This window comes from Ostrea edulis, chromosome 1, assembly GCF_947568905.1.
Source record: "Ostrea edulis chromosome 1, xbOstEdul1.1, whole genome shotgun sequence".
NCBI classification, from domain to species: domain Eukaryota; kingdom Metazoa; phylum Mollusca; class Bivalvia; order Ostreida; family Ostreidae; genus Ostrea; species Ostrea edulis.
This window is the reverse complement of record NC_079164.1, coordinates 79,035,664-79,054,273: the sequence shown is the minus strand read 5'-3', so window position 1 is coordinate 79,054,273 and position 18,610 is coordinate 79,035,664. Positions and strand designations below refer to the sequence as shown.

The 18,610-nt window shown below is 34.9% G+C and overlaps 1 protein-coding gene across 1 annotated transcript; it reads right to left on the bottom strand.

The window, feature by feature from the left end:
* Positions 1–10,684: 10,684 nt before the first annotated feature.
* LOC125679716 (von Willebrand factor A domain-containing protein 2-like) lies at positions 10,685–17,713 on the bottom strand. Its single transcript, XM_048919161.2, has 8 exons — positions 17,629–17,713; positions 17,376–17,533; positions 17,093–17,207; positions 16,897–17,010; positions 15,961–16,077; positions 15,508–15,791; positions 15,057–15,342; positions 10,685–14,242 (listed from the first exon to the last, which is right to left on the bottom strand). Exons 1-8 carry the CDS (start codon positions 17,672–17,674, stop codon positions 13,608–13,610), a joined length of 1,755 nt encoding a protein of 584 aa, XP_048775118.1. The 5' UTR covers positions 17,675–17,713; the 3' UTR covers positions 10,685–13,607.
* Positions 17,714–18,610: the final 897 nt, after the last annotated feature.

Genomic DNA, 18,610 nt, shown 5'->3' with positions numbered 1-18,610 from the left:
CTTGGAGTACGTACAAATTAAAAATAAAGACAACCACATAAGCATGTAAAGACCTGCGTACTGTCTTTGGGAGAACCAACCGAAATCCTATTGGGGTTGATCAATTATGCTAGATTAAATGATCTTTGTCTAACAGACGTTTTCCCTCGACTTTTTGTATAAGTATGATCATTTGGCACGGTGGGTAGTTAGATTTTGGAACGCAGTTTGCAGCTCACTATTCCCAATTTAATAGTGAACTGCATTTAGCAATTCTAACATTAGACAGCACTGCAAACATCAAAGACTCCTAGCTACCTCGGATATTGGAGAGTGCGGTTCTAGTGGTCATCTACTGCCATTGTGAAAAAATGGTAATGGTACCATCTCGATCTTGTTTTTGGAGATTCGTCCCTGCAAATTTTTATTCATAATGTATTGCACTTGCAATGAATAAACATCGGATTTAAAAACATCGGAGAAGATGATTTCCTTTAAAACGCGTGGTATCTGAATATTGTTTGTATTTTGAAATACCAATTCACTCCTTCTCATATGTATAGCCCTGAATTAATCACATATCTAATACAAACACGCAAGTACTTAAGGTTTTCCGGACAAAGTTCAGGGTACTTTAATTCCAAAGGTATCAGTAGCTTACTTCCGTAAACGTGATATCTGAAGATTGATAGCATATTGAGCATTGATAACATATTGAGATGTCAAAATCACCTTTCATCATGACTCAGTATTTTCTCTTCAATGCAAACATTCAGCTGATTAATATTTTCAAAGTAAATTTGGGCTTTTTCATCAAAATTTATATATAGCTGAAGTCACTCAACATACATATTTCATAGACGCCTGTGTCAAGGGCATTGCACTATAGACTATATGGAATAAGAGTACCAAACCCCCGCACGCGTAACCCGGATGCAGTTTACCCCAAGATTGAGCGGAGGTATAAATGTCTAGTTGTTGCGTGCTTGGCTAATATCAAGAGTGAAATTATTTGGAATTGAAAGAAATATTATAGAGGTTCAAATTAATTGTTAGGATGAAAAATTATCGCACAAATCGAGAAATGACTGAGGAAATTACCATGGTAGGGGTGTGCTTAAATTGAAGGGTGTAATTTACTGCAGATTGCTTTGTGTTGTAAAAAAAAAAAAAAAAAAAAAAAAAAAAAGTACAAATATGGCCTATAAAAGGCACGGGACCCTATATAATTTTTGTCGTTTTTTTTTATCAACACTTGGAATGAACTTTGAAATGTTTGCGGTCATTTGTTTAAAACTAATATAGTTAATTAGTGAGAGGGCCAAAGGTTAGCATTGAGGTCTATAGGAAATGAAATGGTACCCTTTTCCCTATATGTAAACAATGGAGGAAATTCGAACCAGGAATAAATATTTCTCTCCGATCTATGGTGTCTCTTTCCAGTAAGTGAGAAAGTTTCCCAGTTTACTTTCGGAGGGTCGGTGGTCTCTTCCCAGGTACATTGTATCTGGGTTTTCTCTTCCACCAATAAAAAACTGGAGCCACCATATAACTGAAAAAATTGTTGAGTGTGGCGGAAAACAGCAAAACAATCAATCCCTTTTTACATTTTTTCATGTTTCAAGAAGCTTAACGAGAAACATTTAGCAAAACAACAGCAAAACAATCAATCAATCAATCTCTTTTTACATTTTTTCATGTTTCAGGAAGCTTAACGAGACTGTTGAAACTTTTGTAACAACAACTTATAGTAGCCTGCCTCTATCTAAAAACTAATTATACACAGAACAAGCTCTTGCTTGAGATATAAACACGATATGCAGGTGATAGTGGAATATTGCTTCATATCTATGGGAATTTGACGATGGATAAGCTGATATCATTCCTTTAGTACGAAGTTGAGGTGCTAGTTTGCCGTCAATACCTATTTTCTATCAAATATCTAAGTACGAAGCATATGTGGAAGACCCTGTGGTGTCTTTTACTTCGAGTTCACAGGGATATAACGAATCGACATATGAATAAAAATGATTATTGTTAACAGATAAAACGTCGGTATATCTGAATGTCGAGCTGAAGGTTATATCAAGAATTTTTTCTTATCATGTAGAAGTTTTTGAATAAATTCTGCCTCATAAGGATATAGAAATCGGTTAGCTAACAAAGAAGGACAGTTCGTGCACATGGGGATTCCAACAAACTGTTTCAAACTCTACATCAAGCAGTTTTCGTCATGGGACTCCTTCATGAATAATGATAAACAAAGTGGGCGGGTCTTAACACAAAGGACAACGTTCAAGTTAGGAATATGCATAGACCTCATACTTTTCTGTTTATAAATTACGTAAAATCATTTATTCGATCATTTTGAATTGTGTTAGAATCGTGATTTTTTTTTAAAATAGAAGCTATGCACGGTTTTCACTGAATACATATTTGTATATGTGATTGATATTTTTTGAAATACATGTTATTTATTCGTCGTAATATTGCTAATATACTTTAAAATGTTTAAAACTTTAAATAATCAAAACGACATTCGGTCATTGATACCGCTGCTGAAAAAAAATGAAAATCAGAAATCAGTAAAAATCTTATTGTCATTCAAATGGTAATTTTCAACTAAATACGAAAGTCGACATACGTTTCGTTCAAACTCTAGACTAATTGTATTATGATACACTAATTATATGTCAGAAGTGCTCCCCAAAAATGAAGACCCTCTTCAAAGTTTCTTGGACTTGGGAAAGACACTTCGGGAATACTTAGATTCTTTATTTCTTCATTGGATTTGCCTTGAAGTAAAATATCATAAATATCTGGGCTCGTATAAGTATTTATGAAAAGACATTATTTATCTATATAAAGCACATGTGATGCTGTTAAAATACATGTACAGTATACACGTATCTTTCTTTTAGATTAATTATATTACAGGTGCTTTCTATTACTAATGCATTCCGCTTTGCATATCACGTAAAACAACGGAAATATTTTATATGTTTAGAAAATAAGGTTGAAAAACGGCAACTTATTTCTGATAATGAGAACTACGCGTGTATATAATCAAATACAATTCATCAGAGTCAATTTAGTGCTTTGGTAGAGAAATCTCTCTCTCTCACATGTATATATATGCCATACCTATCGTGCTTCTCTAGATTGAAGTGAACCAAGTACATGCATTAACTGCACACTTATTACATGTAATACTCAATGTTATGGTAGGTAGCAGGGCAAAAAACAGAGATAAGTCTACCAAACAAAACAAACAAACAAACAAACAAACAAAACGCTAGTCAGTCATACGCATGAACAAGTTAAATATTATTTCAGTGAACTGCAGGGGTTTAAATACTGCAGAAAAACGTATAAAATTTTATACCTGGATTAATGATAGCTGTTTTGATGTAATATTTATGCAAGAAACCCACTATATTGAAAAAAATGTACTAAATTATGATGCAAGGTGGAAAGGTATATCAATACATTGCTTTTCCGATTCAATTTTCAGTAGAGGAGTTTCAATATTATTTAATAAAGATTTGAATTTCAAAATACTAAACATACATAAATCTTAATGAAGGCAGGAAACTCATGGTTAACATAGCATATGATGAAAAAATTATTGCATTAGTTAATTTATATGCTCCAAACGATATCAATTATAGATGTGATTTTTTTAAACGAGCTAAAGAATGGATTAGTAAATATACAGCAAATTTTGATAATCTATTGATATGTGGTGACCTTAATTGCTCAACAGAAAATGAATCAGATAAAAGTGTTATAATTTTAAAACAATTATTGAACAAGCTCGATTTACACGACATGTGGAAAACTATGAAAAGCGAAAAAAAAAAGGATAGACATGGTGTAACGGAGTAAATATCCCAACAAGTAGAATAGATTATATTTTACTATCCGATACCTTTTGTTTTCAATGTGAAAATATAAGGCTTCAAAACATTCCTGGTTCACACTCAAACGGTACTAGGATGTCTGATCATAAGTGTTTAATTTTTTCTTTGATTGTAAAGGAAAACCTTAGAGGTCCAGGATACTGGAAATTTAACACATCTTTAATTGAAAATGAAACCTTCATGAACGAAATGAATACATTCCTGAAAAACTATAATTTTGATAAAGAAAATGCACTAGATTCATGGGAAAATTTGAAAAGGAATATAAAAACAAAATGTATAAATTTATCGAAAAATATATCTAAATCTTACAAAAACAAAATAAATTCTATTCAAGGAGAAATAAGTAAGATAGAAGACTTGCCATATGAAAAAAATAGATATGAATAGAAAAAGAAAATTAGAAAATGAATTGACAGAATTGATAAACAAAAAGGCAAAAGGTGCACAGGTAAGATCAAGGGCAAAATGGATTGAAGAGGGAGAAAGAAATACCTCTTATTTTTTAAATTTAGAAAACAGACGACAAATATCAAATGTGATAAAATCATTAAAAAATGAAAAAAGTACAGTTTTTGATGAAGATGAAATATTAGATTCTACATGTAATTTTTATGAAAATTTGTATACATCAAATAATGAAAATGATAATAAAGTGAATGAATATTTAAGTAATATACAATTAGAATATAGTCTAAATGATGAAGAAAAAAATGAATTAAACACCCTTCCCTCACTATCAGAATGTACGGAAACAGTATTCATTATGAAAAAAAAAATAAATCACCCGGATCAGATGGATTACCGTGTGAATTATATCAAACTTTCTGGGAAAACATAAAACAACATTATTATTGCACTCTTCAAGAGATCTTCCAAAAGAATACAATGACATATTCACAAAGACTATCTTTAATTACTCTCTTATTTAAAAAGGAGACCCTCAGAGTCTTAACAATTATAGGCCTATTAGTCTTACAAATACTGATTATAAAATAATAGCTTTCCTTTTAGCTAATAGACTACAAAAAGTGTTGGATAAAGCAATACATGTTAATCAATCAGTTTATATAAAAGGGAGAAATATAGCTCTGAATGCAAGGTTAATTATTGATGTTTTTAATATTGTGAAGAAAATGATATAGAATCAATAATGTTATTTCTTGATTTCCAAAAAGCGTTCGACTCTGTTGAATGGAACTTTATGACGAAAGTTCTTTAAAAATATAACTTTGGCGAAAACTTTCTCAAATGGGTCAACATACTATACAATAAACCTATATTTAAAATAAAAAATAATGGATGGATGTCCAAAACATGCAATATGCAGAGAGGTATAAGACAAGGATGTCCCATCTCTGCAATATTATTTCTTTTTGTTATAGAAATATTAGCGGTAAATATTAGATCGAATTCAAATATTAATGGATTTCAAAAACTAGGAATGACTAAAAATATTAAGATTATACAACATGCAGATGATTGTACTCTTCCTCTTAAAGATGAAACCTCTCTAGAACATTCTTTAAAAGTTATAGCAAAATTCAGCAATGTTTCGGGTATGTATTTAAGTATGTCAAAAACAGAATGTATATTAACGGGTCCTCACAAATATCATTATAAACAAATTAGAAATGTTAACGTAAACAATGATAACATAAAAACTCTTGGAATTTATATAGGACACAACAAAGAAATATGTTATAAAAACAATTGGACAAAAATTGTAGATGACTTAGAAAAACTGTTTGAATCATGGAAAAAAAGAAAACTAACCATTTTTGGTAAAGTTTGTGTCATCTATAGCCTAACAGTATCAAAGATTATATATGTTGGATCAGTTCTGAGCTTTCCAAATGAAGAAGTAATTAAGAAATTTCGAAGTCTGTTATATAACTATATATGGAACAAAAGAGATAGAATTAAAAGAAATACACAGATTGGAAGTGTCCTAAAGGGAGGCATTGGAATTGTCGATGTATCTTTGAAATTAAAATCCATAAAAGTATCTTGGATAAACAGGATTTCAAGCGAGAGAAACTCTCTATTCTTTTTTGTAGATAGTTTGTTCAAAGAAAGAGACTGTGATTTTGAATATCTATGTAAAACAAATATTACGAAATCAAATGATTATCAAATAATGGAACATTTTCCTCTATTCTACAAGGAAATGCTTGTATTTTCCAACGAATGTAACAAAAATTTAAATTTTTTTTTTTATCTGAATGCATTAATTGAACAGTCGATATGCCCACCTAGGGACATCTAAACTCTAGGCTGAAGTGGCTTAGCCACTTGATAGCAAAAACAATGGGGAATATATACAAACTTCCCTCCACTATATTGGGTTCAAACCATTACCGTGGAAACAAAACACATAACACCAACTTGATTTACCCATTTATTGATATCATAACCAGCTGAACACAAGCTGTGCACACAACAGGAAAGTGGAGATAAATGGCCGCATTGCTTACTAAAACCCAGGTCTGGGGGGAACAACCGAGATACCAACACACAAGGTGCATAACGGGCAAAACGGGGGCCTTGTGTTGGGCACAAGTGCCAATGGAGTCCCATGTATAGAAAACAACATGTGGACAGGGGTTGCATTGGTTGACATATCTGTTTACCCTGTTTCCCAAAGAATAGCTTCCTGGTTGATAGTACTGCTGACACTGAGTACTCCAAGGAAAGCCTCCCTCCTGTTAAAAGAGGTGGAGGGGGCCCCGGTCTGGCAGACACACGTGGACCCCAATTTACAGAGGGGTATTCTTTCCCCAGTAAACATATTAACACCTGAGGGTTTATTCTTTCCCCAATAAACATTAACACCTGAGGGTTTATTATTCACCCAATAAACCACACATGCCCTCCGTCTTGATTGACAGATGGGGGGAAACACAGGCCAGAAATTCCCAAAATGCTCCCCAGACCCGCCACAAACATTGATATAATGTTCGGCCATTTCCCTAGACCCAAAAAACACTTTATAGATGTAGGCCATCTCCTGTAGGTAATTAGGCAGAAATTTTTGGCAAGAACTATTTGCATCAATTTCCCCAAGGGAAATTTAAGAGCCACAGGTTCGCACTGAGCACCACAGGCGTCAAGGAGTTTGTGAATGGTGTAATATGCTATCTGAGACTACCCAAGACTGATTTACAAAGATAAATGCATGTGATTACAGCTTGCAATGACAAATTGAACAAAGTCCAAATTTATTGGACATGGCAGGATGAATATGTGGATTATGACTTGATTATGGGATGTATTTAGAACTAATCTCAAACACACAAGGAAAATCTCCCATACGAGTCTGAAAGACCTGCACTTAAACAGGTGTAAATACAGAGCCGACCCAGACATGCGACATGTACCAATTTTTGTCGGCACCAATGAAAGATTGCTTTCAAAAAGGAGAAATCTAGTCTCCCAAATGGGGAAGAAACTGACCAACTCTGGACCGGGAATGTTAATTTCCAATATCACTACCTGAACAAGGTAAATCTCCGACACGAGTCTGAAACACCTGCACTTAAACAGGGGTAAATTCTGAGCCGACCCAGACATGCCATGTGTACCAATTTTTGTCGGTCCCAATGAAAGATTGCTTTCAAAAAGAAGGAATCTAGTCTCCCAAATGGTGAAAAAACTGACCAACTCTGGACAGGGAATGTTAATTTCCAATATCAATACATGAACCAGGAAAATCTCCGACACGATCGAGTCTGAATCTGAAAAACCTGCACTTCAACAGTTGTGAATTCTGAACCGACCCAGACATGCCACGTGTACCAAATTTTTTGGCACTAATGAGAAAACTAGTCTTCCAAATGGTGAAAAACTGACCAATTCTGGACAGGGAATGTTAATTTCCGATACAACTACATGAACAAGGAAAATCTGACACGAGTCTGAATGACCTGCCCTTATACAGGTGTAAATTCCGAGCCGACCCAGTGGACAAATTTTGTCGGCACCAATGAGAGATTGCTTTCATAAAGGAGAAATCTAGTCTTCCAAATGGGTGGAAAAACTGACCAACTCTGGACAGGGAACGCTTAATTTACCATGTTTTTGGCAATTTGTCCAAAAGTCGACCCACTAAGTGATAACTTGAAAACTGAATACTATTCAACCTTTTCATCATAAATTGCATTTGCTAAGGACGTAGGAATTTTCATTGGGCATGGCACAGAAAGAGTGCTGGATTACACCTTGGTTATATGATGTCCTACGTGGATGTGAACAAGAAAAACTATGACAAAATGGAATGACAGAAACATACGTGTGTGTGTGTAAATTCGGTTCAACCCAGACATGCTACATGTACAAATTACTGCAAACCAATGAAATACTCGGCTTTCAAAACGGGGAAAAACACGTTGACCAACTCTGGACGGGGGACTCTGCTTAAGCGAAAGCAAATTGACCCCCCTAAATGTAATAGTTTACATGAAAACAATCTGGAAGTCTAAGTGTAGATTGCTTGGAGTGCGAGATGGACTAGAACATTAGGGGCTGTAGTGTCTATGGAATTGACTGCTGGGTAGGCCCCACTGCAACATATGAATGCAATTACCAAGGGGGTGACTGAATTGCTCTGAAGTATGTCTTGCGGTGTGATGTACCATAGCCAAAGCTATGGATTGATAGGACCTGAACCAGAAGTTGGCAGGTCTGTATGTGATACCCGACACCCCCGATGTGGTGAGACAAGTGTCTCGGATGTACTGGTTTTAAACATTATCTGCAAAAGACTAACGTAGCTGTGCCCTGTAATGCTCAGGATGTGCTGGATTTTGGCTTAAACCGGGCATGGTTTCCCCAACTCCTAGTATCACCCCCCGGTGAATCCATGGGGTTTGGATGGCCAAGTGAAACCATACACTCCAGTATGCTTAAAGGTGAAAAGGAACCTAACCAGAGATAGGAATTGCCGATACAGATGACCTTTTGGCCTTATTGTACATTGTATGATTATATAACAAATGTGTTCGAGTACCTGTGACGACCAGACCAACATGGCCACATGACCGATAAATTGGAAGAAAAGAATTGGTTGTGGTAGAGTACTCGTTACAACCGGAAGGAGGGGCCCCATCCCCACCAACCTGGGGGTGTAAAAACTTGACGAAAGTTTGACGTTGAGCAACGAGTATAGGGTTCTTTGGACATGACTATTGATATTGCAGCATGGTGAGCACATTAAAGAGCCCACTCTGCTACCACCCTGGTTTTGGGAACAAGTCAATCTGTGGTACCTGACCCACAGTGAGCGACCCCTAGCACGGGGGTGTGGAAGACGTAAAAAAAAAATTGGGAGGCTTCCATGGTGTTGCTGTGCTCAAACATGGTTGAAAAACTGACAGAGTTTTGACTAGACCTGAAGGGAGATGAACTGGGTTAAAATAAACGAAATACGGTGCAGATGCAAGTAGCTGCATGTATCTGGTATGACAAAACCGATTCTACTGGCAGGATCTTAAGACTGTCAGATGGTGGATATGACAGTGAGTAGAATGACAACGAAACTGCTTGCGTGGTGAAAATTTGCTGTGTTTGGGGTGCTCTGCACCCTATGACTAAAAGAGGGTAATTGAGGTTAAAGCTTGATGAGCTGCACAACCTGAACTATTGGGTATGTGTAATAAAAGTTCTTTGGTCTAGCCGAAAAGTATAGATAAAAAGCTGGTCTACAAGACTAATGTAATAGTTCTGTACACCCGTGCAAACCGTCGCTACTATTGCCAAGCAGAGCAACTGCCTTAGACCTGGTAATAATAGGACCTACAAGTGTAGTATGGGTAACCGGAATTTAAGTCAATCTTCCTCCACTACCAACTGGGTATATTACTTAAACTTATGTGTTGTGATAGGATATGAACCAACCACAGAACTAGAAAGTGGTTTGTGATAAACATGTTGCCTAATATAGACTTTACCAAATGGCAGAATTGGGTAGTGGATTTCCTCAATGTAGAGGTTACGTAGTAATGGAATAACAATTGGCTGATAACAACAAATGAGCCAATACGCATGCTGCTGTATACAGAGTTACTACAAAGTGATGGGAAAGTAAAGGGTATATATCTGCAATTGGGAGTGAAACGGTGGTAACTTATTACATTACCAGTGCTTGTGTTACAATAGACAAAAGAAGAAGGGGGAATTAAACATATAAATTATATGAAATGGAATTTAAACAGACGTGACTATAATATTTAGGCCCTATGCCATATGAATTACTAACAGCCATTTGTAGAACAGTTGATTTGCAGATATAAATTATATTTGGTTTGCAAGAAGTATCTGCATAGTAATACTTGCCTAACTTTGCTGCGAGGTAAGCAGGTGAAAACTGTTGCACCCAGGTTCCTATGGGAATATTTGCTTGCCTTGGCTGCTAGGTAACCGTAAGCTGGATGCCCATATTCCAGTACCTGAATTCGGCTCTCATCAGTTTCATCTCCGGGAAACTTGTCTATGCTGATGCATTATCAGACGACAGCAAGCATGGCTGTTAACTTCGTGATGTCCAGGTGCCTATGCTTGATTTTGGCTCTCAATAGGTTTCATCTCCGGGGAAATCGTCGGTGCTGCTGCAAAAATTCATAGCAGACATAGGTGCTTGGGTGGAATTCCCAGCCTGGCTTATTCAGTCTTTCTTTGCACCTAGGTAGAGATATTCGTTGTCTGGCGAGCTGGCCCTGGGTTTAGCGCTTTCTAGTAGCTGTTGTAGGGTGTGTGATGAAGGATGATAGCGGATTTCTGTCAATTTTCAACAATTGATGGCTGGTGACACATTTGACAGTGGCGGGTAAATGTTACAGGAAGTAGTAATGGGTTATTAACTTGTACGGTAGAGACTTCCGGTTAAGAGATTAGACAAGTTGTACCACAAATGTTTCTCAAACTTGGATACAAAACTGATATACAAATATCTAGTCAATTAACTGCGATTATTTGTATATAGCATCAAATAATCTATATTATTGAAAGAAACGTTGTGGTGTAATAAAAATTTTATGTACAAAAACAAGCCAATATTTTTTCATAATTGGCTGAGGAGCGGTTTTAAATATTTGAATGATATTGTAAATGAAAATGGCATAAAACCTTTGGAATGGTTTGATGACAAACTTATATGTAAAAAAAACAAACAAAAAACTGGATGTGTGAATATATGATTATAAAAACAGTCATAACAAAAACATTCAAAAGTTATGAATTTTCAAATATACGATACGAAAACATTTTTCATGGGAATACATCATACCATTTATTATGTAAAGGACATGTTAAAGTGTGTGATATCAATTCAAAGTTGATTTACGAATTTTTTTGCCATGAAAAATTTATACCTCCATTACACCAAGCATATTACGGAAAGGTTTTTGAAATACCAAAAACGGCTTGGAAATCTATTTATGAACAAAAAATCTTATCCATAAGAGACAGAAGTATATCAGAATTTAATTATAAATTGTTAAATAACCTATTGTGTAACGGAGAATTGCTGAAGAAATGGAATATAGTAGAAAATGATTTTTGTGTCTTTTGCAGAGATGTTAAAGGGACTGGTTCACGATTTTTGATAAAACTATATTTAATTTTTGATGGTAAACATTAAAAATATAACTCATTTAATATTGACAGCCAAAATTTTGACCTTCTGAATGCAAGAAATAAAGCAATATTTTAGCCTTGAATCTGTGTTATGTAAACAAAGACTCGAGTCTTTTTATGTATACAAACAAACAAGTGAAATATTGATTTTGTAATATAAAGCATCTTTATTTTGCATAGTCACAAATTTTAACTTTTAGATGACACATTTACCCCAAAACTGCTACGAAATGTGAAAGATATAATAAACTTAGATCGATATCCATATATTTTGACAATTTCATAAACAATAACATACCGCAATCTTTGTTTACAAAACAAATAATAAACTCTCTAAAATGAGCTTCTGTGATAATGTATAACCTTAATTTTTATGTGAACTCTTTTAAATACATTAGACAGTAGATTTTTATCATTAAAAGTGAAAAAGAAAATTTTGGGGGAAATCGTGAATCAGTCCCTTTAAAGAAAACAATGAACATCTTATCTTAAAATGTAAAAATTGTTTCTCATATATGGGACATTGTTAAACAAATTTTGAAATTTTATATATCGTGGAAAACAATTGTGATAGGATTTTACTATGAAAACAATGAAAAGACACTCTTTTTGAATAGCATAATATCTCTTATTGCCTGTAAAATATACAAGTATAAAATGTACTGTAGATTAGATAACAAAGACGAAAAACCTCAAGAAATATGTAATCACATAAAAAGTAAATTGAATTTTTATACAGAAATGTACACAAAAATTCAGGATAAAAAATATGCTAAAGTTATGAAAGCAATTAAAGACAAATTGTAATTTATACATACATATATACAGGTATGACTTTTTCTAATATGAAACCTCTGACAAATATCTGTATATGCACATTTTTAACTATGCTTCAATGTGAGTTTATTTTGAACAATTTGAATTGATTACAAACAACTATATTTCTATATCAAATAAAATTTTGTAATAAACATTTTATATACTGGTATTTTGCAAGAAGTTCCCACTATGAGGAGGGGTCCTGTCCTCCTATAGTGCTGCCATGGGGGTTGTGATATGAACTTTTGAATTGTTAACCCCGCATATGGCAGTTTCAGGTTCTTTATGTACATTATTATATTTTTGTGTTGTTTTTCCGTAAAAATAACAACCTTTTTTGCCATAACATGTTAATAAATTTTGTTATATAACAGTATATTATATGTGTGTGTGTGTGTGTTGTATGTATGCATATATGTTTGTGTTTTCTATATGTAGATATTTATATGTATAAATTTATATATATGTATGCCTATGCCTATATACATCTAATCCAGGGTGCCAGGGGGCCCCTGGCACCCTAGGTAAAGATTATAAGGGGGTCTCTGCGGAGACTTTACCCCGAAATAGTAATGTATTTTGGAATTAAAGACTGATATGAAGAAGAAAAATGTGACCTGATTTAAAGCTGGTGCATGTATTAGTCAATCAACGTTAACCAGAATAGCTAATTAACATTAAAAAAAACTGGTTTATGTAATATGTAGAAATGCATTTGAGTCATTATCAAAATCTGTCATGATTCATGTTCCTAGCACTTGAAAAAAACCTAAAACAGCAAAATTTTCTAAACTTTCACATGAAATTAATATTTGTACCATGAGTTTTAAATCTGTAAGTAACAAAAGCTCTCAGCCAATAACATTATAGACTGACAACCACCCTTACAACTTGCCAATACGCGTAAAGTACGTATAGAATGTTTCACGAGTGCTTAATACCACAGAATGTACAGTCTATCTATACTAAAATGAAAATTCGAAACCTTCGTTTCTAGGAAATTTTGTTATGTTATGACAAAACAAGTGTTATGTCATCTTTCTATCAACTCTGACAAACACCGTTCTAAAAATAGCTTGTTTAGAACCCTGTCTATGTCACAGGTGTCAAACAAGTGCAATGTATTTCTCAACAGTGTTCTGACGCAGATTGCATTCCACATTATTTTCGTCTTACCGACCGTGAAAACGATTTTGACAAAAGACCGGATTTTTATGAAACATTCAAGTATACTCTGCATACCAGAGTTCTTTGTCACTGCTTTGCTTTGAATATATCAGGAGGACATTCCACATATTTTGTATCTCTCACAGCTGCGTTCAGTGCGAATGAAACAGAACTTGCATTATCCTCTATCAAGTAAACCCTGAATGGATCAAATGCTACATTGCTTGCATTGGTCAAAATGTTGTCCATCTCTGCATTGAGACTTCTTATTGGTATCATTATATTGACGCTAATTCCAGCATCATGTAATTTGAGAATTTCTTGCTTAATTTCAGAAATCTCGTTCATTGTCCATTTTCCGTTTGAAAATAGATAAACTATTTTTCTAGCAGCAAATCTGCTTCCTGTAGAGACTCCAAAGAATAACTTGTCTTGTACACTAGATAATGCAAGGGAAGTATTTCCTTTTTCATCTTCGATAGATGCTGTATATATTTTAGCCTTGGTATCATGGATTGATCGTTGATGAAAGTTGAATTTTATCTGGGATCCATTTCCGTATGTCATCATAGCTGCTCTGATATCTGTGTTTGTTACATCAAAAGAGTCAAAGAGTTTGTCAACAACTTTAAGAGAATGGATTGAATTTCCAGTCAACGGACTTGTGGTTTTGGAGGTGTCAAAGAGGATCACTACATCAGTCACAGACGAACTGTTGCAATCTGAAGAAAAGATATATATATATATATATATATATATATATATATATATATATATATATAATGATACTAAACGAAGGATTCAACAAAGAAATGATTAAACGATGAGACATTAAAGTAAATGCTTGATACTTCGATTCAGCAGTGCTATTGGTAATGCACCGCTAGAAACCCTTAAATAGAGTTTGTTTGCAAATCACAATGTGTATGTAACGTGTAATTTTGAGAAAATAATTCAATTAATTTTGGACCGCGTGGTTATATTTGTCCAGAAGGACAAAATGCTGATGAAATTCGATTTCAACTGTTAACATCCAATCTGAGGAACTATTGACTGCAATCAATGCAGACAATCCACCAAGCAATAGTCCTTCTTCTCGTTTATGGAAGAACACCACAATCAGTTATTGAATGCTCGTCTCAGAAAGATGTAATGCAAGGGTAAATTTCAATGATAAAGTCTGAATGGTACGATCCACATCTATACCGTTAGATTTGTACACATCTATACCGTTAGAATTGTACACATCTATACTGTTAGAATTGTACACATCTATACTGTTAGAATTGTACACATATATACTGTTAGAATTGTATACATATGTACTGTTGGAATTGTACACATTGCTATAGTAAAAATTCTACCTACTTGTACAATTAAAATTGTACAAACCTGTATAGTTGAAAATGAACAAACCTCTCAAATTTAAATTGTACATGTAGTTAAACCTGTACAGTAATGTACAACTAAAATTGCACAAGTGTACACACCTTTATAGCAAATGGTACAGACATGTTTGGTTAAAATTGTTCACACCTGTGCATCCGTAATCCGCGGCATCCTTCAACATCGCCATGAGAAGATCGTCGTTGTCAGGGGCAAACGTGTAGGAAGGGTCTGTAGGGAGTTGTATCAGCTCTTCATGGCCGATGTCGTCACCCACACCTACAGCAAGTATTTTGAATCTGGAATCTGTGGCTTTCAGGAACTGGGCTGTTTGAATTGCTTGATTCCGATCTGTTGACAATCCGTTTGTTACAATCACGGCATAATGGCTAATGTTGGGTAGCAGACGAGCACCATTTTCTGGCTTTAATATTTCCTATTAACATTATTCGAAGAAAATTAGGGGGCTATAATAGTGACATTCAAACGGTGAAAGAATGATCCACACATTTCTTGCTGTTATAAATCATTATATACGACATTGTTAATAAAATAAGATTTAAACAAATATTATGCAATTGCAGAAATAGAGCATAGTTACCTGTGCAACAAATGTGAGTGCGTCTGATGTTGTAGTCGGACCACTTTCACTTTTTATCAAAGACAATGCGTCAAGGACACTTGTATTACTTTGATGAGCAGTGAAATTAAAGACCAATTCAGGTTTAAAAGCATAAGACACAAGAGCCACCTGAAAGTCGTTTGGTCCAATCGGAATCTGTTTTACAAATCTAGTCATATACTCTATGGACCGATTCATGACCTCTAATTGACTTAGTGACGTATCTAGTAAGAACATTATATCAGCTGGCCCTGGTCTGCAATCTATAATTGATTTTGAAAAGAAATGGTAATATGTACATGTACAACTGAAGAGGTAGAGTTGCTAGACATTTTTGATAAAACATATAGATCATAGATATTAGAAACATCGCAATAGTCATTGAAGATATCGTTATATCTGTTATTTGGGATACAACCTTTTAAAACTTGCCTCGTTCACAGTGAACTCCCTCGTATCTCTCACTGCAAACACACACAAAGCTGTTGATTCTATCCTCAATGCAATCATTTCCATACATACAGGGAGAGCTGGCACATTCATCAATATCTGGATAATTAATTAATTAATTAGCACATCAAAGACACTGGCGGGGTATACGTCTTGTCTCTTTGAGGCAAGACGGTAAGTCCAACTGTTACTTTCAAGATGACCTATATAATTTAGAAATATCTATAGCGCTTAAAGATATGATTTCATTTGATGAAAGCTACTGAAATGTCTTTTTATCGATATTCGTAATGACATGCGTATTTCCACCACACCAGTTCCTGTAATCCGCCAGATACACTCAGTCTGTATATCGATATTCGTAATGACATGCGTATTTCCACCTCACCAATTCCTGTAATCCGCCAGATACAGTACGTGCATCACGTATTATTTCGGTAGACTTTATTTTTCCAATAAAGTACATGTATTACAGGATTTAACTGTGAAAATTGATTTGCGTACTATAAATAAGCTAAATTCAAAATATTATCCGAGAACCTCATATTTCCAATCTAGTACTCTCGCAAACTCATGCAGAATATAAAGTAGTCGAAATAAGGCTAAATTAACTAAACACAGTTCTAGTTGAAAGAGAGGGAAAATAAGAGACACTCGTCAATTTTTCAACAGCAGGAACAAATTTCTCCATTGCTGTTGATTTCATGAAGAGACTTTAGTGTTCTAAAGATCTACTTCACCTTAGAATGAAAAGTCAAGCAGATAGGATTTATAGCTTGCATATCTGACAATGAAAACGTAAGCTCTCATCATTATCTGAAAAATATAAATATTTCCGGTAAAATGGCTACCTTCTATACACTAGTTCTTTGTTATCTTTGGTGATGTGTGTTTACTATTATTCAGTATACCTCTCACCTATTTCACAATCATGTCCCGTCCATCCAGGTAAACACGTGCATGTATACAGGTTGTTTCCGTTGTGGCATGTTCCGCCATTTTGGCACGGGTTGCTCGCACATTCGTTAATGTCTGAAATCATAAACAGACTCATGGAAATAGAGAACTAGTATTAAAACATTATTTCGCAGTAATAACTATTCCATGGCCTTACCAACGCAAGCATATGTAAAATGAGCTGGACAGGGAGTTGTCAACAGACAGTGCTGGCCAGGAACACAAGGTGCTGATGTTGCACACATTTGTTCTCTTGTATATTCATGTTGTCCCTGAAGATAAATGACTTGTGAGAATTTAGATATAATACCAAAGTTACTGCTTGAAAATGAACAGGACTCTGCTATAAAGCAGACCACAGATACTGTATACTGCCTAGCTTTTTTCTGAGTTCTGGAAATTCTTGAAATAGTACAAGTTACAAAAAACAATCAATTTACCTGACAGTATCGTATGTTTGATTCACACCAACTCTCGTATCTTATTTCCGTGCAGTATCTGGGGTTTGGGGTAGCTTGTCTTTTGTGTAGAAAGGATTTGGCCTTGTGCTCAGATACCTCCGGGAGATAGAAATGGTGATGATGTTCGTGACCAAACACTGTAAATGGAAAATGGAATATATGATATAACCCGTATTTAAATTATTTTCAAAAAATTAAATTCATGTTCTTAAACATGGTAACGAAAACTTACCTGAGAAAAAACATCCAGAAATGATCAACACCAGCATTTTGAGCATTGTGTCCAGTTTTTTATTTACTGCACTAAAATCTAAACCGGGAAGAGTTATCTAGGTAAGTGATAGGTTAAAAACGAACCAATCGTTCTCTATAGCTTAATGATAAGGGTGTATAATCGATATGATATATTGCGTAGATCCAAGTATTTAGAACTCGGAGTAAGTACACCTTTGTATATCAATGCTGACATACATTTGATATTTGGGGTAAAGTCTCCGTAGAGACCCCAGAATAATCCTCACCTGGGGTGCCATGGCCCCCTTGAACTGGAGAAATAATAAGTTTGTGTGTGTGTGTGTGATACGTTTTGATGCTGTTGATTTGAGAAAAGTTTTGCTATTCAAAGTTTATTAAAAGTTCTGTAGATTTTTAAGAATCCACATTTGATTTACACCAATTCTGGCATATATAGTCGCACAGTACGTTTGAAGCTTCTCCTTCACAGCTCTTAATATTTTCTTGAAGAGCAAAGAGATAGGCTTGGTAGAACATTTACTGGATCCAGCAATGTATCTTTGTTTGTAAGGGTTTTTATGAAGTTTAGGAATCCATTATAGGTACGGTAACTCGTATTCATCCGACCCATTGACTGGGATATTAAATGTGTCTAAAACTAAAGCATGGTTTTGAAGAATTTCTTCTTTTGAAAGGGCAGTTGGAGTATAAGTTAGTACGATTACCAAAAGTGGAATTAATGCCAAGTTCGTTACAAATACAGTTGTAATAATGAGCCTTACAAAAAAGACAAGGTTGTTGGTTGTTACAAGCTTTGTCAGCCGGAACCAAAACATATTCCTCATGTAACCTATCTAATTACTCTATAAGATATATACAATAGAGAGTTGGGCAAACACGGACCCCTGGATACACCAGAGGGCATGGGATCAGGTGCCTAGGAGGAGTAAGCATCCCCTGTCGACCGGTCACACCCACCA